We start from the raw sequence: 23,293 nt of genomic DNA on the forward strand, positions 1-23,293 counted from the left end.
AACAACCCTCTCTGAGCTCTGAAACATACCATGACTTCCATGAAGGATGTTTAACCCTCACACAAGCCACCCCATGCATGCACCATCATGGTTTAAACAAATGGAGGGCTGTTCAATCGTGTGAACAACCTTCTGTGAAGCAGAAAACTGCACAACAGTCCCACCTAGAAACACGTTTAGCCTACAACTCTCATCATCCTTGACCACTGACCATGGCAGCTGGTGGTGAGAGCAGGTGGAGTCCTGGCAGCTGAAGTTTCACAGGTTCCTCACACACAGATAACATGAGCAGAGGATAAATTTATTTTGTAATAAATTAGAAGGGCAGGAATATAGATTAGCACAATTCTAAAATATTTTTCCTTGTATTGATAAAACTGATTAAGTAGTTTGGAATAACATGCACACAAAGTAATGTATTCAGTAAATTCTATTTACTTTCCTGAATTAATCTGTGTGTGGGTGTACAAAGAGTACCTACAGCATTGTGCTGCTAATACTTAAGTAGGGAAGAATACTGGAATCATAATCCTGGGTCTTTAGTACTAATTTGAGGCATGCACGGTTACATCACATCCTCTTGTACTGTAAAATACTCATCACCTAAAAACTGGTAAATATTTAGGAAGTAACAACCCAAGCAATTTCACTTATTGTGGAAATCCTATCCCCACTAGTTGAAGCAGCCCGATTTCCCTTGGCCTAGGATCACCTTTCAACTCTTGCCTCAAATTCTTAAAAAAGGAAAAACATAAAATATGTCCATCAAGTTAGACCATATTTCTGGTTATTGCAACCAGGAAGCACATTTTGATACCCGTGCAGCCAAAATGTCCAGCAGAACTTGCACTTGTAAAACCAGCACAGGTGATTTAGCAGAAGAGCAACAATGTGAGCCAAGCTCAAGTGTGCAGTTGCCTCCTAGAAACTCCAGGGCTCTGCACAACACCGTCATGCGTAAGCCACTTCCCCTGACAGAAAGGCACAAAGGCAGCTACTTGCTGCTTTCCTCAATTAGCAGTTTTTTGTTTTTTGTTTGGTGCTCCCTGAGAATCCTCCTGAGAATCCTCCATGTGGTCCAGTTTCATTTTAGCTGTTGCCTTCTTCTCATGAGCAGCCTGAACCTTAATTGCTTCTCGCAGAAGACGCAGCTCTCGCCTCTCCCTTCGCTCTTCCATCTCCTCAATCTCACCCGCAAACAAGGCTTTCAAGGGCAGGATCAGTTTGGGAATTGTGGCAAAATCACTAAAGCGCACCTGACAACAAAGACCAATATTAATGTAGCAGTAATTCTTTAAAATCTCCATCAACACACAACTTATATGTTCTTCCAATAGAGGAAACCTGTGCATAGCACATGCTGCAGAAGTCCTCTGGATACTGGAAAACACCTGGAGTTCTTTTCTCCAAGGTTCAATCCTTCCTGACATGTGCAGAGAACATGAAGGAAAAGTTCAGTGCAACCCATGGCAGTGTTGGACGATTGCAGCTTCGGGTGCCACCATCAAGTTCTCCAACTAATCCATATCACAAAAGTTGTATCCACCAGCAGGGGCCATCCTGCAAAACCCACAACAGTCCCCCCCAACCTGCAGCCCTGCCGACAATTTGGATTACAACACTAGGCAGCCTCTTAAAGTGCCTTCCACTGTACAGGAGAAGCCCTCTCCCTCGCAACCTATGGTACAGATGAGTTAGCAGAGTGCAGGAAAGCATGTGCTCTTGGGCAGCACTGCCCAGAGGTGCTCCATGCACCTTCAGACAGTGCCAACCAATGACACGCTGACCTGGAACTGCACAAGGGGAAGGTGGAGTGGTCAGGGTGTCGCCCAAGCTTGTGCTGGTCAAGCATGCATGAAGCACTTTCAGGAACTGGTGTCCAGTTCTCTTCCTGAGGCTGGGCTGGGGCAGGGGAGACGCACTTACATACTTGTTAGAGATAGCACCATACCTGCCACTCATAACAAGAGCTGTGGAAGTGTAGTCAAGGAGCATTGGACTTGTAGTCCAATAAATCTTGAGAGCACCAGTTTGGAGAAAACTGAGTTAAACATGGCCGGGGCTTGCTAGGGGCAAACTAGATTAGGTTTAGATAAGGTAGATGAACCCCCACTTACTATCTCCTTCTCCTGCATTCTCAACTGCAAGAGAAAACACTTTGACATCCAAAGCCCCCTCCCCTTTGTATTTGCTGAAAACTTCCTTTAGAAGGCTTGAAGGGAATTGCTTTTCTTAAAACGTCCCATTGTGAATAGGAATAACTGAGTACATGAACCCATGGAGTTCTCCTAAGCTAAACTCTTAACTCACCTGCATATGATCAAATGCAATTCCAACTTTCTCACTGAAATCCTCGTCAAAGAGAGGAATTTTAGCATAGCGTTGGCTGAAGTGATTCAGCATAATAAACTCAGCATTCATCTTCATCCCAATCTCAATTGCCTGGGAAGTAGTGCTACAGAAAGGAACAACAGAAAAACACAGGGTTGGCACAGTATGAAGTGAAATATGCTCCCCTCAACATGTCATTATGGCGGATACCCTTCACCACTGAAAATGCTAAAAGTGGACAAGCAAATTATTAGTGTTGGAACAAAGTTATCATTTATGTTTCAGAGCTTTCTTTGGTGTTCAACCATTCCAAAACCTATGACAACATCAACAGCCCACAGAACCTCAGAGTTCCAGCTCTACCTCTATCATATAGTTATGCTCTGGAAAATATGTTATCCTTTGGCCTCAATTTGTTAACCAAGGATGCCAAAGCTAATCCTACTAATGACTGAGAAAGACTGCAACTTTTCACTGGGTGAAAGTCTTGATTTTATGGTAGAAAGCCACTTACCTCACAGGCCATCATCTAATGATCAGCCTTTTTACTTTTAAGATTCCTATAACACAAAACAGACTTCACAACATTTAAAGGGTTCAGACCTAATCAAAGTATAAACCACTGAAGTACCAAAGACAGAAAAAGACAGCATGTGTCTGCACCAGTCTGATGTAGTTTCTAGAGCAGCCTTTTCCAATATGCTGTCCTCTAAATACTGAGCTGCAACTCCTAGCATCCATACCTTGGGCTGATGGGTGTATTAGCTCCACATATCTGGAGTTTACCAGATTGGGTAAGTGGATATTAGGGGAGAATAAGGTGCTTCTATATGCTTTCTATTATGGGTTAGATTCAAGGGAGTCCAACCTTTTAATTTTCTTTATGCCTCTCTCTTCTAGGAAGAAGGCAATACTATCCCTCTTCTACATTTTTTACCTGTGTGTCTTCTCTATAGCTTCCTCTTCCAAGCCATCCTCCAATGTTGCTTCATGGATCAACAGTGAAGCATTTTTTCCTATGAAAACAGTATTTGTCATGTTTTAAAAAGAGGGGAGTATGGAATTTTCTAAGCTTCCCATTTAAAAGATGGTGGAAAGATACTTGACTTTCCACACAGCATTCCCAGACACAATTCAGTAGCACACAGAATACCTACCCATTTCAACTAAAGCCTCACAGGGCATAGTGTCACCAGAATAGACTATTTTCCATCCAGATTTGTGGATCATGGAGCAAGCAAAGGCATTCTTACAGTGCCGGACCTCACATGTCTGAAACTGAGTATCACAGCATGTTAGTTGCTTGAGGTCTCCTTCACTTGTTCTTTTCTAAATCTTCGCAAACATCTTACCTTTGCAAAGTCATATTTTTCCATAAGCAAACAAATGAATGCTTTTGCTTTAGGTTTAACAACATCAAACCCTTCCAATAAGAACCGAGCAGGAATCATACTGCAAGGAGAAAGAGAGATGATTGCATCAAAAATCATCATCATCATCATCATCATCTTCAAGAATTGCCAAGTAGTAATATTACTGTATCATTCATCAAGTAGTGGTGGATTAAACTCTTAGGCACTTTCCCTTTCACTTAACCATAATCCATCATGAGACTCATCTTCCCTCCGAAGACCCTGTTGGACAATTGCTCTCATATTTAATAAAATCTTCTGCTCTGACAAAGCTCGTAAGACATCATCTGAGAATCAGATTTAATCAAGAGTAGCCCAGTGAGTGGGTTCACATGATTGCAGATGCAGAAATAAACCTCAGTGGCTTATTTTCCCTGCCGTGCTTGTCAGCAGATTTGCATAATTACTCTTGTTGCTTCAGTCTGCCTTGTCAAACAAACTTCCTAAGAGTGGCTTGTCGTTGCTGTTATTTTATTTCTATACCACCCGATACCCAAAGCTCTCTGGCAGTTTACAACAGCACATAAGATACAATTAAAAAGCTTCATGAAGTACAGATAATATAAATTTCCTAAACATTTCACAACAAGATTTAAAAGCTAAATTTAAAACTACATTGAAACAACAGCAATAACAAAAGACCCGTTCAACAACTGACATAATACCCTGATGTCTTATGATTAAACAGAGCTGATTAAATGTCTTGTCTTATAGGACAGCCTCAGCCTGGCACTAAAAGGATAGCAGAGCTAGCTCTAGGCAGGCCTCAGCACTGCTGCAGTTAATAAGCCACCCAGAACCCCTGGGACATTGTATGGTTTTGCAGTAGTTTGTTAACCAGCAGGTTCACACAACGTGGCAAGCAGCACCAACAAGTATAATTACAGAAATCCCCCACAGTACATGACCACCACTCAGAGGGGAAAATAAGCCACTATGGCTTCTCTCCCTCTGTCAGCAAACATGACCTGTGTCTCGTTTCACTTTCTACTTGGCTGTATGCTGTGGTTTCTATAAAGAAGAAACTACGCTCAAAGTCTCACAAGGAATGTGAAATCTTGCAAAGGTGACGATGCTGCATCTCTTTTTATTCTTAGAGGTTAGCGAAGATATTGTCAATGCGGTAAGAATGCACACCCAGCTATCCAGCACATTAGAGCTGACAGAGGTCAACAATGTCAGGGGGCAAAGGAAGGTGGCTGACTGGAATATGGCATCATGGTATCTTGTTTCTATTTAGAGGTTCACATGCAAACATTCAAAAATGATTTTCAAACAGATAATGTGTGACTTCCGTACAGTCTCCTTTTCTACAGAATCCCAGGTTTGGACAGTAATGAGATCTCCTTCACATGCTCTTTCCTACACCACCCCATACCTCTTTCTGTACTGTGTAAGTTTTCAAGGATATCTTTCAGAAACCAAATCATTAGAGTGAACATCCAAGGACTCATTTGTCACAGATCACTAGCATTCTTAAGCTCATGGCTAAGCACCAATATGGAATACGCTGTGAGACTAGGCCTCTCTCCACTCAGACAGAAATTTCACTGGATAACCTTGGGCCATTTACTGGGCTTGACTGCCCAATCATAAAGAAGGGAAAATAAGCCACAGTGGTTTATTTCTCCTGTTCCACACATGGCAGGGGGATCTGCATAATTACTCTCACCAGTACAGCTTGCAATGTCATGGGAAGCTAGAGTGCATGGCTTGTTGACAAGCCAGCCCAGAACTTTACAACAGCCTATGAGTTTTACGTGGTTTGTTAACCACAGCAGTAAATCACCCTCACACTGCTCACTCAACAAGCACTTCTGATGGGAGCAGTTATTCTAATTCACCTCCGTGATCACACAAACCTGGTCAATCCAGGCATATCCATTATGAGCTGATTCCTGCAACTGCCCAGGACATGCCCAGCATGTGACCAGGCTTTCTGCCTTGGTCTTGGCCTCTGAATCCTTTCATCTTGTTCTTTTCTAGCTAAGCATTTGGCCAGTGTAGACATTGAGGTAGCCACAGCCCCCAGTAGAATGTGCTGTATCCTGTGCAGGTTAAGGAGTTTATGTAACCTCATAAGCCTTGAATAACCTTGAATAAGAGTAGCATGGCAACTTTCTGCTCTATAGCATTAGATGAAAGAAAACAAATAAGGAATTTGAACAATTGAGTTCATCAGAGGAGTGGGAAGGACTGGGCCAGAAGGCAGAAAGAACCATTTCTTGCATTCTGTGAAGAGAGTGTAATTTGGGAATGAAGGCTGGATCCAGCAGAGTGTGAGCATATAGACATGATCCCTCATGGAGAGAACCAGTAATTCTGAATCTCTCTTGGCAAAGGTTATAGCTACCAAAAATTAATAAGAAACACAAAGAAAAGTTTTCAGAGACTTAAATGATGGAGAGATTTAATCATGGTTCCTCTGCTATCCCAAGTTTAGACCATCCACCCACTAATGATGCTGTTCCATCTAGCAAAATGCAAGAATTCACATGGGAAAGTTGCTCAGGAGAGCCTCCCTTTGACTCGAGAATTTTTCCCTCAGCTATAAGACAAACGTGAAAATAATCAAGGGCTGACTCTGCAGAAGATGTGACCAACAGTTTTGTTGGAAGTCTCAGAATACCTGGTCTTAAGTGCACTTTTTGGCTGGGGTCAAGCAGGAAAAGATGAAGAACTAGAAAAAAAAGTCCTTTTCCTGAGATTTTTTTTAATACCCCTTTGCTGATCAGAAAGCTGAGCCAATTCCATTTTAATGGCCTGTTGTGTTGTTTTGAACAAGGACTAATCCTGGGAGTGAAGGGGCTGTTTAGTCAATTAAGCTGTGGAGGAGGAAGGAACATGCGGGGGTTGCTATGACTCCATATGAACCCTTAGAAATGACTGCATTTGCAAACTGCAGGCCACACAATTCTGGAAAAACAAAACTGACTGTGGGTTGGAAACTCACTGGGGGTGTTACAACCTCCTCCCGAGGTTATAAAGGGCAATGTCTAGGCCAGCCTGAGTCAGGAACCATGGAGAAGGCATGCAATCCCAAATCATGCAGTTCTACAAGGGCTCCAGTTTTGAACTGCCTGTGTTGATGTTACTGGAGAATCAATGGTTGCTATGAGAATCTCACTGGGGCTCAGCATCAGCTATGCCAGGACACTACAGGCCTTCCCTCCAACGCCTCCTTACTGGAAGTAATGGTGACTATGTGCTGAGCACAGGGTGCCTCTTGTGAATGGAGCGGGAGTCCAGATATATCTTACTGACCACTCCTTTTCTTTTACCTCACTAGTCTTGGAGCTCTTCTTGCTAGGCAGTGCCATCTTATGGCAAAAAGGAACAAGAAAGAGAAAGAAGATAGCATTTTTTGGGAAGGAGAAAAGGATTAGACTAGAAAGAGAGAAAAGTTCGCTTCAGTGAGTGACAGGGAACAAAGACTGAAAGAAAAATCAGGCTTGGGAAAAGGTTGTTGAGGAGAAATAAGAGTAAGTTTTGCCCAAGGCAACACCAACCCCCAAACTGGGTTGGGGGAGCCAAAGGAGCCAGAACCACAACCAGGCCTGGTCATGTGTTCTGCATCTGTTCTGAGCAGTGGGAGCAAGTTAACCTCTGGAGTACATCTCACAACAGATGCATCCTGCATAAGAGGAACTATTCATGCCCCACAGTCTGTATTACTTGCTAGGTTAAGGGCTGTAAATTCTAAAGCATCACTATTCAACTGGGCACTGAAGTTTCAAGATGAGCCATCCTCGCCTGTAGCTTTAGTGTCAAGAGTAGTTTTCAATATGGGTCAATCCCATCACTTAAGGAGTCTTTATTTCTCCATCAGTTACCTTCAGAAATATCCAGTAGGGCCATAGTGATTCATGCAGTGGTAATGACCCATTGCTTAAGCCACTCTAAATGCCAAACCCAAGGGAAGAGATGGCTTGATACACAGATAATCTGCTGTGCTTTCTAGGATGCATAACACTTTTCATAAACCAATCTGAAAAAGAGGGCAAGTGATGAGTCTCAGAAAAATCTGAGATCTAGTTGTTAGGGAAAAGGTCAAGGTAATCCCATTTCCATAAAATCTGTAAAATGTTCCACTATTTCCAACTTGGATTCCTTGTTCCTCATGACTAAGAGAATACAGGAAGCAGAATGTGTCATTTTCTGAGGAGGAACAAGATCTGATGTCAAATTGATTATTATTTTGTAAGTCAGCCCACATTGTTGGACAGAGTGCTAGCCAAGCAAAAGTGCCAACTGATATTTCATGAGCAATATCCCTTATTCCTAATCTGATTAATATAAAAGGTCTCAAATTTGGTGATAAAAATAGGTACTTTGAGCCAATCTTGACTGTCTAAAAAAGCACAAGCAGATTAAAGCTGCAATCCAGTGGATGTTAAGACAGAAAATAGTCCTTCAGCTCCCAGTATTCCCCAGCAAACTATGATTCAGAGGGGGAAAGGATGCTTGAATGATTTGTGAAAGTGAGACAACACACAGGGCATTAACTACCATTTTCATAGCTGTACACCAATCAGTGGAAGAAGTGGCAGCAGCTTGATCTGATTCGTGCAAGATACATCAGTCTGTCACACAAAAGCAGGCCATTTAGGAGTACCAACTCACTTGATGTGCATCAGGAAGTCTTGGCAATGGTCGTGGTATTGGTGCAACCATGTCATGATCTGTGTAGGCGCAACCAGTATCACTGGGCTGGTAAGTTGACCCTGGCTTCTCTGAGAATAGCAAGGGGTAAGGGGAGAAGATATTGCAAGCACTGACAAACCAGAAGAACGCACCAGAAGCGAGTCAAGATCTGACCCTGCTCCATGCTCTTTGGGTAATGGATCACCTAACCACCACCACCAGAGTCTAATTATCAGCTTTAGAAGATGAAGTACTTACAAACACACGATGTCTCTGCAACAAGATATTCAACAAGCCCTAGGAGAAAGAAGTTTCGCTCGTTGTAAATTGGTGACAAATAGCTTCTTATACACTTCTCCTTAAGTAATGTCTCCTTGATTGTAGAAATTGTACAAAGGGGAAAAATAACTGACCTCACCTGCAGAAGATGCCTTCACTCTCAGAGCTATAAAAGAGGGCAAGTCAAGTAATGGAGTTTACTAGGGTTCTAATTTGAGACAAGGGGCTGCTTTCAAACATCATTTGTCCTTTGGGAAATGATGTCAACAAAATGGCATAGCTGTTTAAGCACCGAATACTGTTAACGCTTCATAGTGCTTTATCACTGAGAAAAATTAGCTAGACAAACTGACATTTTTATGTCTTGGTGGAATTCATAGGAACAAGGAGAAGATTTGTTAAATGCCAGACACTTTGCTAGGGATATTAACGTATAAATGAAAAGATAAATATGCATTGCCAACCCTTACATGATACTCACTGTATGATGATCAGCATGTATATGAGACACAAAAACGGCTGCAATGTTATGAAGTATTTTGTCAACTTCATTTCCATAATGGCGGCAGAGCTGGCCAAATGTTCCTTCTCCACAATCCAGAAGCAGAGACTGGGTAGAGCTGGCAGAAGAGTGGGTTTAGATTTTTATATCTGCTGGTGTTAATTGCACCACTGTATTTGACCACTAAGAACTGTAGACAAACTCCCTTGCTTGGAGAGGTCTTTTCTGGGCCCTCCCTGAGAGTCCTCAGACAATGATGAAATTAAATGTTTCATCCTCAACTTCAATGATGCACAACTCCTCTCATGTTTGTCTTGGTTGGTCTTGCCTTTTATTTTTGGCTTTTCTAAATATAAAAAGGCTTTAGCTCTTTCTAGATTTAAAAAGGGTCTCAAACACAGCTTGCTCAAAGGAAAGCAAGCAGCATGAATTACAGCGAGGAGCTCAAACAGAAATCTTTGAAGGGATCATTTGTCACATACCAAAGAGTTATCTACTAGCTGTGTCTTCACATAGATAAGGTCAACTTCAGGGAGGAAGAACGAAGTACATTTGCAGTGCAACAGTGGGTGCATAAGCCAAATAACCTGTATTTATGGGTGAAGGCCAACACCTCTTGCTACAGATACAAGACAGTGATTGATAACTAATATAGCAGGGAACAAGGATAAAACTCTTAACTACCATCATTCACACTGATGTTATCCATCCATGCCCCCGTACAAAAGAATCAGCCCCCCAGTAAGTCAAGATCTTGTACCTACCTAATATTTATCAGAGTGGAGCTCACATTCCGGATTTTTGATGGAATTGCAGAGCCGGTCCCTAAGAATACAACTTCTGGGTAGCTATTTGTCTTTTCTAGAAAGAAGGCGAAAAACACTTTTATTCCTGCAAGCAGTAGTTTTATATTGTCACTGCTTATCCAGCTTTAAAAATGCCCTTCATCAGGTGGAAAAATGCCATGCAGGAGACAATTTCAAAGAACCTCTATCTTTTTCTAATGCAGAGTATGGCAAGTCTAATTGTTAGAAAAGATGTGGAAAACTGCTTTTATGGTGGTGTTTTCTCTACCAAATCATAATGCCCAGCTCCTCTGTGTTGCACATGTATGCCACAAGTTCCAGCAAGAGAAAAAAAAGTAGCAGTAGAATATCCTATCACTTGTATTTTCCCTTTCTAGGAATGCTGAGATAGTTTTGCTGGAAGTTAAACCTTTTCTTGAAGAACACACTGTAGTGGCCAAGGCATTCACACTGGCAAGCGAAATGTATGGTGATGCTGCTTAATCAGAAGGTGCTCAACTGAAATATAGCCACAATAGAGACATATTCTGCATTTCTGTGCTTAACTTTGGAAAGCAAAACAAGGCAACCTAAAATGAACAATCTGTGAATTAAGTCATGGGTTCTAGCTATTTTCAGAGGATCTAAATTCACAATAAAGCAGCAATATCATTTTTGAGCTTTCCTATTAAGCATTTCTTTCTTCAGTACTGGAAGCACAAACCGTTCTGAGTACCTAGCAGATATAGTATCCTGTGTAGAAACATATGTGTATATTTGTGTGCATGTCCATCAATTCTATATTGTAAGAACCAAGACATAAAACACTCTGTCCTATCTATCTTGAAAAAAGTTCCAGGGATCCTTCACAAACATAATGGAGGTCAGACAGCAAAAAACAATACATAAAAAAGGTGAGACGTCTGTGTGGGGGGTACAGGTAGGGAAATACGGCTGCTGAGTACTGCTGATAGGTGCCCTGAGAATATATCAAGGTATATAAACTTTACAGAAAAGCAAGGGAGCTAGAGTCTGATTATTTTTCACATCCCTTCTAGGACAGTGACCCAACTCTACAAATCTGCAGGCAGGTTATTCACCTGATTCAACTGACTGGACTGGTAAACTTTCTTTGCACTTCTGCACAGAATCTTGGAAGTCAGGGAGTTCCAAGGCTTCAGCTACAAATTCAGCAGAATTACAAGCAGGAACAGCCTCCCTGAAACAACAGAGCACCAGATATAGAAGAGAATTAGCATTCATTTTAATTTATTTGCTTTTTCCAATCATCCCAAATGTTCCTTCCATTTAGCATACTCTACCAAACCTAAGGGAGCATTTAGACATTTCACCAAATTGCTCCCATTATTCACACACAATATCTCAGAAGTCAACACATCAGCTTGAAAGAAAGATACTCTTTCAAATTCTTCACACTTCTGATCATCCACACTGCAGTGTTGCAAACCAAGTCTTCACAGAACAAGTCTACCTTACAAAGTCACCATTTGCCACTTGTGCTGCAAAGAAATCTGAGAGCAATCTATGGTTTCCAAGAGCCACTGAATGGAGAAGTAGAATCACAGAACAGTAGGGCTGGAAGGAGCCCGGCTGGAAGGAGCCCATCAGGTCCAACTACCTGCTAGTGCAGGACACCAAGTTACACCATCCCACTCAGATGACTGTCCCGTTTCATTCTGAATGCCTGTAGTGTGGAAGAGCCTGCGAAGAGCCTATTTGGGCAACTGGTTCCACTGTCATATTGCTCTAACAGTTAGGAACTTTTTTCTGACATCTAATCTGAACATGGTTTGTTGCAGCTTGAGTTCATTGTTCTCCGTCTTGCACTCTGGGGTGAGCAGGAAGAAATCCTGTCCTTCCTCTTTGAGACAGCCTTTCATGTATTTACAGAATGCTATCACATCCCGCAGCAGAAGTTAGGCGACCTGCACTTGCCACACTGCCATCCCTCTTCTATCATCTCCCCACTTCTAATGTTTAGGCTAATTTACGATGCTATTACATCACTAACCAATGATGTGAGGTACATCCACCCATTTTCCACAACACAATAATGTCATATTGTGCATTGTGCCAAACCGTTTTGTTCTTTTAATTAAAATTGCATTTTAATATTGAAATAACTTTGCATTTAAGGGGAAGAGAGGAGATGGCCATGGAACAGCAGTAGCTCCATGCTTCTCACAGTGTCAAGTTCCACTTTCAGGTACCAAGAAAGTAGAGTGGCTGCTCATTATGCCTTTGGTCTCTGTCCCACCCAGACAAATGCACTAACCTCTGCCATTCTAGTTTGGGCCTCAGCTGGTATTTGAGAAGGCACTCTCCTCGTGTAACTGGTACATTGAACATGGCCTCTTCTTCCTAATACAGACAGAAAGACATTAAACTGTGCTATTCAGCCTGCTGAACAAATACACCCCTCTAATCCAGGAAAGACTCTACCTTGCTTTGGTAGTTGGTGAGCATTGGAAAGATCTCTGGATGGATGAGGTTGAGCTGTGTTTGAATTTTTTGGCTGCGGAGATGGTGCACTGATTGGCAATTCTCATTCAGTATCAAGTGCTGAGTATTTGTACCAAATCTGGTGGGTAAAAGAAGCCAAACACACCTTGTCAAATGTTAAAACTTGAAGTAAGACATCCTAAAAATCAGAGAGCAGGCATTTTGTCTAAGACTAGAACTATGCCTCCTAAGTAGAATCTCTCAGTTTTTTGCACAACTATGGTTTACATTGCTCACAATGCACTCACCTTACTTACAGTCTACTCCTTACTATCCACCTAGTAAATGCCTCTGATCCAAGCCCATCTGTACCACATCAGTTTAAAGTATGGAGAAGTAGAGTAAACACACAAACCTTTCCAGCCACTGCTTATACCGACTATCCCGCAGAACATATTCCGGTGTTATGTGAACAACTAAAGCCACATGATTCTCTTGCTTTCCTTCTTGATACCTGTAACAAAGCACCCATTATAAAACAGGAGTTCTCAAATCTGAGGTGCTGACCCTCTTTAAGAGCAGAGAAAGGGGGTGAAGCATCAAGGAGGCACAGGATGTTACAGCAGAGAGTGTCTTCTTACCTCTTCAGCTAAGACCTGGGCAGTAGGTCTTCAGTAACTGAATTCTGGCCTTATCATAACCATATGATATGGAGAAAGGAAAGATATTTCCATGCACATGGCTCCTGGAGAAGGCAAAGATCTCTTATTTTGGCCTAACAGTAATGTGAAATTGCCTCCCCAGTCCACTGCTGCTTGCACATGGCAGCAAGCTGTATGCACATGACCGTGTGCAAGAGTCTCAATTCACCTGTGGACCAGGAGACTAACACTGGACTGGGACAGAAGCCTAGCATGTGGTAGAAGTTTAGAATGGCCCCCTCCCCAAATCCAAAAATTCATTATGTTTATTCACTTATTACATTTATATACTACCCGAAGGCTATATTAGTTTGAAGCACACCAATATAAACCATCAAATTTAACTTAGCTGTTTATACCTTCCTACCACATTTCTTCTAGGACCATAAAAATGGAGGATGAATGTTGGATACAACTCACAGGAAAGTTACGAACAAACTATTTAAGCAACTTACTTAAAAAAGACCTACTTCTCCCACCCAAATTGCAGAATGCTTTCACATCACTTCTGAAATGGCAGAACCTGGAGCATGGAATGGCCCTGGAAGCCTCAGGCATTTTCAAGAAATGCTGCACACCCCTAATTGCTGAGACAGTTCAGGAGGCTCTCATGTCAAACATGAGAATTAGCAAAAAAGGAAATCTCATACTGGAAGAACCTTCCATGCTGAAGAACAGTTGCCTAGCCTCCTCCACCATTTCCAGAAGTTTCTTTAGATAGGACTACTTGCAGTCTAGGAGGGCATCACTAGCCTTCCAGCACCTACAGCTCCCATACCTACTATGCCGTTTGGGTTGGGACAAACCCTGCAGGAATCCGACCCTCCAAGGGCTTCCTCTTGTGCTCAGCCTCGTCTCCCAGAACAAACCAATTCCACGGAATCCAACAGATGAATTCATCATACATCCCTATTTGACACATCCTTTCATGCAAATATAAGGAATCTGCTATAGTATGCTACTATATAAAGCCTCAAGTAGACTTACTTTATCAAAGAAGTAATCATTCCTACACAGTGGTAGCAGCAAATGCCAGCTATACAGGAAGGGAGCCCCCACCCGCTCAATCCTGAAAATGAAGGCGGATAGCCATACCCATACCTTTGCAATGTGGTGTTTTCACAGACTGCATCTATAAAGCCTTCATGAGGACACTCCAGTATGATGAAGACTGCACCCTTGTCTGTAGCGGTACAGATTTCGTCAGCCAAAATCTGGAAGAAAGCACATATTAGCACACATTACTTACACGTATGCTTTATTAGACTCTTCAGCAGCAAATCCTTGAGTAGATGTGCTGCTATAATTTGTGGGCAAACCCGAAATCCAAACACCACTTTAGCCTCCCAAGTTGGCAACTGGAATTCTACCTCCAAAGCAGCAAAGGTTGCATAGCCCCAAAAAAAACCCCAAGAACACACACACACCTTGCCAATAGTTCTCCAGAGCTATTGCACTCAGAAAGTCACTGCCACCCACAATGAAGAAGAGAGATAATTCAAAATCTCCCTTAGTCATTTTATTTCTATTTTTACTTATATTACGGACAAAGCAAGACCTCAACATTTAACACAGCCTTGCCCAGTCAGATATTCCCACTGATCAACAAAAACAACAAACTCATTAGATAATTTAGTTTATGTTTCTCCAGCCCAGACAATGAATAGAAGCCCTGCTTGGTTACATGCACAAGCGTATGAATTACAGCTAGAACAATGTCCAAAGAGTCTCGAGTAAAAAGATCATCGAAAAAGTCATACCTCTCTGCCTTCAAACATAATATTCTTTCCATCCTTCACAGCTGCAATGATGGGAGCAATTGCTGCTGTACCACTAATAACAACAACAAAAAGGGAAATGGGGGATATTTACCTTATCACAGAAGACCAATACGTGGTATGTCTTTGTCTACAAAGGTCTATTGGAAACTTTTCTGTACTTACACAGGCAAGCCAAGCTCTTTTGCTTTCAACACCAAAAAAGTCCCTTTCCTTGGATGGAGCTGCATGTAAACAAAATGCATTCAGTCATCTATTTCTGGCAATGCTTTAAATTACATTAATGGCAAAGGACAGGTCATTATTGCATCAGAGAAATCCAAAGAAACACCTCCTTAACAAACTGAGCCTAATAACAGAGAGAGAAGCTAGGAGGAAAAAAGTTAGCAGGTATGGTTCTACAGGGGTTATGGATCTCACCAGGAATGATGAAAATGCCTGGAACACAAAGTGAGGTATATCTAACAGTAAAGATGCCTGCCAACAAGCAATCGCAACAGGCAGAGAACCTTAGGTGCAGAAGGAAGCAGTCAAAGGCTGCAATCCTAGACATACTTATAGGTAGCAAGCTGCACTGAAATCTGTGAGTCTCATTTCCCAGTAAGCAGGCACAGATTTGTATCATACGTATTTGAAAGACCACCACTTTCAGATGTCACGTGATCAAAAGTACTTACTAGTCCTAGTAAAAACATGAGATATTTACAAGAAAGCCAAGCAAGTACAGGCTTTTTTCTATTTTATATTTTATACCCTGGTGCATCACAATCTTAAGTATGGCTATGCAGAAGGATTGCAATCTTAGCATTTCCTTAACTCAGAAAAGCCAGAACAGTTAAAAAAAAACAGGCAAATGCTTACTTAATCTAATAAGCAAAGCATCAGGCTCATACTCAGCCTAAATTGTTCTCCAGCTCTTAACTATTAAAGTGGAGGCACAAAGCCACTGTGTATCATTCTGCACACAGAAGTCAGATATACTTCTGTGTGCAGAATGCATCTTATTCAGGGGAGTTCTTACCTTACAAATAAATGCAACCACAAGAGATGGGTCCTTCTGACCAGTGTGGAATCTTTCATCTTTTAAACACAAAACAAAAAGAAAAAGAAAAAACAGAAACCCCACATTTAAGAAGCAAACAGTTTGCAAAACTTAAAAATTATAAAATTCCACCCTGTCAATAAGCCAGCATGCTAAACTGTCATCCTGAAAATGGTCCTCATAGGATTCTCTTGATATAAACCTCAAATACTACAAACTATCATTTTTCTCTGGATAATTTCAGACTTCAGTGATTGCCCAAATACCTCCCTTTCTGTTCTCACCCTCTGGAGTGAGGAGAGGATATGCTACTCCAGAGCACTGCCATATGCTAGAGGGGAGTAAAAGCAGCCAGAATGCTACTGCAATGTACATAAAATAAAGCCATCTTAAGGATTCCTCTGGATCCAAACAGAGAGAAAGCAAACAAACTGCAGACATGCATATACAGACTTCAATCTAGTGTAACATTTGTTATGCTAGAAATTCCAATTTTTTTCACAAGGAATAACCACCACCGAAGTTGAATCAAAACAAAAGTGATGAGGAGGTTCTTAAATTTTACACTGCAATATCCCTAACTTACAGTTGCCAAGTCAACAATTCTCCTTCAAGACATCTAAACTTGGTGGGTCCCAAAGCACCGTTTTTGAATCAACCAAGGTTCCCTCACCCTTTTTATCAGGGAATTCTTTACTCGTGTCATCTTTCAGGCTTTGGTGCTCCATAGAGGGAGATCTTGGTCCTGAGATATGCTTTCCATCAGCCCCACCAATTGGTGATGGAGACCTTGGAGGAAGCCTTTCCCAATCTTCAGGCTTTTTGCCTGTTGCAGAAAAAATAGGGGAGGGTAAGATTAGAACACACACAAAAGCACCTTTTTATCCTGAGAACACCATTTTAGATAGAGATGATGACATCTCCGACTTTGCTGTTTTTATATAGCTTTATGAATATCTTTAGTACAAAGAGATGATACTCAGTTCATTGCTTCCTAAGCCCTATCAGTGAAATCTAATTATTGGCTACCTGCTATTAGACTAATGGTACCTTCAAAATACCTCAATTCTCAGGTATCACTTCACCTATGCATTTTTATGCATTTATCTATTACCAGTTAAGTGGCAGGGACTGCAGTACAAAACCAACAAAAGCAAAAGAATTCATCTCATGAGATCAGTCTTTACTCTCAGGAATGCATAAATGTGATAATGTATGAAGAATGTTGAGTTTAATAAGAGACCCCAGTACAAGTCTCTGTTTCAGCAATAAAGTTCATTGCACAGCCTGGGCAAGTCCATCACAGCCCATCCTACCTATACAAGGAAGTTGTGAAGAGGTCATGTGGTAGTTTGTACGATAAGAAGTCATTAACAGAAAGTTAACGAAATGGACAGAAAAGAGCAGTGAAGCCCAGTCAAACATCTCATTGTCAAATCTGAGTCCTGAATCAGTTCTTAGCTCATGTTCAGTCTCAGCTGGCCCCACTTAAATCCAGAATTTCACTTTCAGGGTCAGAAATCAAAGATCCATCAATGTGTTTAGGTCTCCGTAAAGCTGAACTCCATCCATTCTTTCCTTACCTTTTAAATAAGGTGCCTTTACTCACCTACCAAGGGAACTTGATAGACAGTCATTGTGTCATCCTGATATGCTGGATCAGTATGGGGCTGCACAGCTAGTAACAGATCAAGTCAAATATTAAACATTAGTGTGACTCTTCAGTGCATGATTTTGTTTCTTTTTTAAAGGAGGGAATGTAACTAAGTAACAATATTGTATATTTGGATAGTTACATGGACAAACCAAAAGATACGGAAAATTCAGTGGTACCTCGGCTCACAAATGCCTGTTTACGAGGCATTTACCAAACTGGGTCGCGAACAAAGATTTCTAAAAAAATTTGCCTCAGGATGCAAACTCTGCACTGGGTGACGATCACAATCGCACCCATCTCCCCCCCTGAGCGCGCCCGCAATCACGCCTGTCTTCCCCCCGCCCCGAGAGTGTCCACAATCGTGCCCATCTATGGCCGTGGTCACGCTCATGCAAGCAACATGAGCAAGATCTCAGTCGTGCTGAGGGGGAGATGGCCACGCTCATGCTCAGGGTGTGGGGGGAGATGGCCGCGATCTTTGTTGTTCTTTGACACTTTGCTTCAAATTTTTGTGATTAAAAAATAGTTATAGAATGGATTAACCTTATTTACATTGAACCTTATGGGGAAATTTGACTTGGCTCACGACCAATTTGGGTCACAACCAGAGTCCTGGAACAGATTAAGTTCATGAGCCAAGGTACCACTGTAAATCATATTCTCATGGCAGCTCCTTGCTAGATGCCTCTGAAGTTAGTGGTATAGTCAGCAGTCATGAAATAAGCTGCCACAGTATCAAAGTACCAAAAACCACTGCAAAGCTATAGTCTAGTTAGATCAGTTTGGTTTCCTGTTCATGTGGATGCAGAAGCGGACTAAAGACTTTTGTTGTAAGCTGTCCAGAGACGCAGAGTGATTTAAACAAATACAGTGTTTATAGATCTGAAATACATACTAAACTGTGGTACCTACCCAACTCTATTCCTTTTAATGGCCCGGAAAACACTCTGATTGCTTCCAGGTAGTTTTTCTGAAATACATAAAATAAAGAGAATTAATTTCCATGGCATTTTATTCTAGTTATGCAGTAGCATGGATTACTTCCCACACCCTCATGCTCAACTGGCAGAGGACAAAACATAATACTTAATATGTTTAAAGCATTCAAAATGTTTAATGTGCATAACCTTACATTATTCTCCCCCATACTACAGATAAGGAGAGTGGCTTGGCTAAGGCTACCTTCTGTGTTTATGGCAGAGTCAAGAGCCAAGCCACAGGCTTACTGACTCACAGCTCAATCTTTGCCACCACACACATTCAAAACACCTAGTCATGCTTCCTACATTTCCATGTGCAAGAAAGGCCTATCAGAATCTAATTTATAAAAAGGTGCGGCAAGAAGAGCAGGTGGCAAAAATTCAGAATGTCTTTGTTGTTTAAGCCATCATTGATAGAAAGAAAGCCATTATTCCCAATACTAAGAATATCCTCAAGTCTGCCCTTCTCTACCAGGACATATAGTACTACAGAGACTGCCACCTCTTCAGAACGCCCACAACCTACTCTTCCCTGCTCTAGAATATAAAGGATGTTCAGGTATACCAGAATGGTTTAAACTGGCAAGTCCAGACTGAACTCTGTGGGTGTGAACTGCTCACAAGTAAAACATCAAAAATATGACTCTAACCCAGAAACAGTCAGGCAAATGCAAGTGACACATTAATTGGAACTGTACATCACTGATTATTTTATTAGGTTTGGAAAAGCATTCTCAGAAGTGAGCACTGTAGCAAGAGCACTACTGACCAGTTGTGGAGGTCCAGAAAGTATACACTTTGGGACTGCGGTTTCTTTTAAGGTAAGGATCATTCCTGTAAAAGAGCAAGAACTTGACTTTAAAAACTATCTTCAGCCTGACTCTGTAGAAGGGCCTTGAAGAATATGCTGAAAAGTTTATTGCTGCTATATAGCAACAGCATAAAGAAGCAAGCACCTTAGAGAAATTAGCTTTTTCCCAACTTATTTTATTCCCATGCCACCCAATAGCTGAAGTTTTTTGAGTGGTAAACAACAAGTAATAAATACAATTTGAAAAAATACAATATAGATTAAAAACAATAAAACTTCACAAAATTACATTAGAAAATCTAAACAATATTTTTACAACCAAGCAACTAAGACCAGTCTAAACATTTAGGCTTGCAGAAAAACAGCCTGGAATATCCCACCCACCTTCATGTACTTTTTAGAGTTGGGAAATGCCTCAACAAGAGGGCAGACTTTATTTGGTGCTGAAAAGATAGTAAAGTTGACACCAGGTGGGCATCAATGGGGAATCATTCTGCAGTTTGGGGGCTACCACAGAGAAGGCTCTTCTCCTTGTTGCCACCTATCAAACCTCCCTTTGAGATGGCATTCAGAGGAAGGTCTCAGATGTGGAGAGCAGCATCCAGGTGCACTGTGGTTAGGAGAGGCATTTCAAGAGGTATTGTGGTCCCAAGCCATGTAAGGCTTTATAGGACCAGAAACATATAGCCAGCTAAGGCAAGCAAGCCAGAATGTAGGTTACATGTTTGGATTACCTCGTCCTAGTTATTATTTTGGTTGCTACATTTTGCACAAATGGGCTTTCAAATTGTCTTTAAGAACAGTTCCATGAATAATGGCAATAATGTAATTTAAAGATTACCAGAGCATAGATTACTACAACCCAGGCTGTTTCTTTCTGGATAGTGGCATAGCTGGGCCACCAGCCTAAGCTGGTAGAAAGCACTCCAAGCCACTGAGTTCACCTAGGCCTCGAGTGACAAAGATGGATCACGAAGGACAACCAAGCTATAAAACCTGCTCCTTCAAAGGGTGTGCAACCCTATTCAGAACAAGCTGAGTATTCTCCATCTGAGCAGGAGAACCAACCACCAACAGAATCTCAGTATTGTCTGGACTGAGTTTCAGTTTGTTAGCCCTCATCCATTCCACTGTTATAGCCAGACACTGCTTTAGCACATCTACAGCCTTACCTGCTGGAAAGGAAAAGGCAAAAAAGAGCTATGTGCCATCAATGTACTAATGGCAACTCTCTCCAAAACTCTGGATGACCCCGCTCCATGGTTTCATGTAGATGTTAAATATCACAGGGGACAAGAGCAACCCCTGAGGAATCTCACAGCGGAGAATCCATGGGTCTAAGAAATATTCCCCAAGCTGATCCTCTAAGTAGGAGCAGACAACTGCAATGCACTCCCAATTCAGACAGTTGCCCCAGAAAGATACCGTAGTGAATGGTACCAAAAGTCACTGAGAGATACAAGAGTATCAAAAGGGCTGAATTTCCCTTGCTCTCTACCAGCACAGATCGTCATACCAGGCAACTCAAAATTAAGTGATAAAACTCTTGGTTCATGGAATTTTATTTTATCTATTATATTCATATCCCACCCGTTCTCTAAGAAGCTCAGGGAAGCATACATGGTTCTTCCCTTCACCACTGTTTCATTCTCACAACAACCTTGTAAAGTAGGCTAGATGGGAATTTGAGCCTGATCTGCCCCAGACCTGGACTATGACTCTAATCACACTATCTTTTTCACAGGATACAACATAAAATTGCAATAAACACAAAATAATAATCAATTTGATGTTCTGAATCTCTATTCAGAGAATGAGAACTTCTACTGGAGGAAACTTGGGTTCAAATCCCACCATAGTCTTGTAGCCTACATTGTAGGAATTGTAGGAATTTCAACAGCTAAAAGAGGATAATAATGAACAAACAAAGGCTATTGTTAACCAGATAAACATTGAAAATCAGAAAGCTTTTACAAAAATGGATAATCAAGCGTAGATGGTGGAGAAGAAACTCCAAGAAATAGCTAATACACTGGACATATTTTGCCATTCTGGGAAAATAACAGAGCTGGAAAAAAGGTGATTGATTTGGAGGACAGAGATTGTAGAAGGAATTTACAAACGAAATGAAAAATATACCAAAATGATCACCACTGGAAGAAAGGCAACTTGGAAGTGATGTTCTTGCATGGGTTAAAGAAATAATGTCAGATGAGAAATGGGAAGATAATATACAGAGACATTGTGTTGGCCTCCAATGTGGATCCAGGCTAACCCCAAGAGATGTACTGGTAAGATTCTCCAACTTTTATATGAAAGAAAGTTTGATGAGAAAAAGTTGAGAGAGAATTCAGGTCAAATAAAGTTTAAGAATGCACCTATCCAAGCATTTCAAGATCTCTGTTTCCAGATTATATCATTTAGACCAAGGGTCCTCAAACTACAGCCCAGGGGCCAGATCTGGCCCGCCATGCCCATTTATCCGGCCCACCACCCTGTGCATGGGGAGGTAGCGGTTTGCTCGCTCGGAGAAAACGATCTCCAAGTGAGCAAGCCGCTGCCTCGTGCACCCGCCTCGCGGCACGTGCCCACCCCTGCCCATGCCTCATCTTGCCTCCCTCGCTGCACACGCCCCCCACGCCTCGCCTCACCTCGCTGCATGCCCCGTTCCAGCATGTGCACCCGCACACACCACTCCCGCGCCGGCCCGCACACCCCACCAGCACCACCTTTCCGGCCCCCGCCCAGCACCGGCAGCTTGCAACTGGCCCCCTGGTGGAAAAGTTTGAGGACGCCTGGTTTAGATGTTCATTGCAAGTACTTAAAACTTTGTTGAAGAATGACATTAAATATACTTTGGGATATCCAGTATATATGATAGTCTGGTATAATGGAAAATATCACCAAATAAATTCGCTGGAACAAGACTTTTATTTGGTGCATAAATGGGGCCTTATACATAAAAACCAGAGGAAGAAAGAAATTAAAGTTGGGCCAGAACAGAAGACAAGATCAAGAATTTACTCCAGCAGAAGAAAAAGGAGGAGTCAGTTGAGTTTCTTTGATTCAAGCTACTGACCAGGAAGGAGTGGATTTTGTGACAGTTCCAAAGCTTCTCCAGAATGAAAAGAGGAACAGGAAGGGGCAGTTGGTGGACATTCTCTGGTTTAGATCATTAAATGAGTCAAAGAAGTGGCATTATAATTGGTGGTTAAAAGGCAGAAGAAGAGAATGTTGTATAATTTCTATCTACTTTATGTATGTTACAGTGGGATTTATTAAGAGAGAGGGAGGGTAACTATGAAGTAGGTTTTATTATAGGACAAATAATAGTTTACAAGATAATTATAATTATGGTAAAGTACTACCCTTGAATAAGCTAAACATAACTTTATCCTTGACTATGTGAATTATAGATTGTAAACTGAGGTATAGATTGAGGTATATAGATTATAAATTGAGAATAAGTATACCAAATTACCTTACTAATATTATATTGTGTAAGTAGAATATATGAGATAAAGATAATTTAGGATAGAGAAAAGTAGCTTTGAACATTTAAAGAGTTATAGAACTGGAAGTCTTTAAAAGGAAGAGTTAATAATGGCACAGAGACAATATGAATTAGATACTGGCAGCCGAACACACCAGTGGTATCTCCCCCTGCCCCACCTTTCTGCGAAGATGTATGCAATGTCCAGGATATTGTTATTCTAGGGGAAGGAGGAGCAGAGTAGCAATTTTTATAAGAGTGTTTTTTGGGAGTTTGGGGAATAATAAAGAGGGTGTATGGGGTTTGGGTTATTTTTTTGGTATTCTCTATTTGTTATTTGTTTGCTTGCTTATACAGATCTGTGGGGGTGCACAAAGGACCAATAAGGATAGATGTTATTAATCCAACACACTTA

General features: G+C 41.5%; 1 protein-coding gene across 1 annotated transcript in view; it reads right to left on the reverse strand.

Annotated features, from left to right (window-relative positions):
* Positions 1–280: 280 nt before the first annotated feature.
* The window catches only part of ELAC2 (elaC ribonuclease Z 2), a 29,013-nt gene continuing 6,000 nt past the window's right edge, over positions 281–23,293 (reverse strand). Inside the window, exons 4-24 of the mRNA XM_044453817.1 lie at positions 19,344–19,408; positions 18,507–18,564; positions 17,547–17,615; positions 16,611–16,763; positions 15,917–15,975; positions 15,061–15,119; positions 14,878–14,950; positions 14,219–14,331; positions 12,832–12,930; positions 12,417–12,555; positions 12,250–12,335; positions 11,054–11,172; positions 9,933–10,029; positions 9,148–9,286; positions 8,646–8,684; positions 8,367–8,476; positions 3,684–3,783; positions 3,489–3,609; positions 3,269–3,347; positions 2,311–2,455; positions 281–1,256 (exon numbers count right to left, since the gene is read on the reverse strand). Of these exons, the coding sequence (XP_044309752.1) occupies positions 1,011–1,256; positions 2,311–2,455; positions 3,269–3,347; positions 3,489–3,609; positions 3,684–3,783; positions 8,367–8,476; positions 8,646–8,684; positions 9,148–9,286; positions 9,933–10,029; positions 11,054–11,172; positions 12,250–12,335; positions 12,417–12,555; positions 12,832–12,930; positions 14,219–14,331; positions 14,878–14,950; positions 15,061–15,119; positions 15,917–15,975; positions 16,611–16,763; positions 17,547–17,615; positions 18,507–18,564; positions 19,344–19,408 (2,168 nt within the window). The 3' untranslated portion in view covers positions 281–1,010. The remainder of the gene's footprint in view (positions 1,257–2,310; positions 2,456–3,268; positions 3,348–3,488; positions 3,610–3,683; positions 3,784–8,366; positions 8,477–8,645; positions 8,685–9,147; positions 9,287–9,932; positions 10,030–11,053; positions 11,173–12,249; positions 12,336–12,416; positions 12,556–12,831; positions 12,931–14,218; positions 14,332–14,877; positions 14,951–15,060; positions 15,120–15,916; positions 15,976–16,610; positions 16,764–17,546; positions 17,616–18,506; positions 18,565–19,343; positions 19,409–23,293) is intronic.

The sequence above is a fragment of the Varanus komodoensis genome, unplaced genomic scaffold (assembly GCF_004798865.1).
Source record: "Varanus komodoensis strain SLA01 unplaced genomic scaffold, ASM479886v1 scaffold7_1, whole genome shotgun sequence".
NCBI lineage: Eukaryota > Metazoa > Chordata > Lepidosauria > Squamata > Varanidae > Varanus > Varanus komodoensis.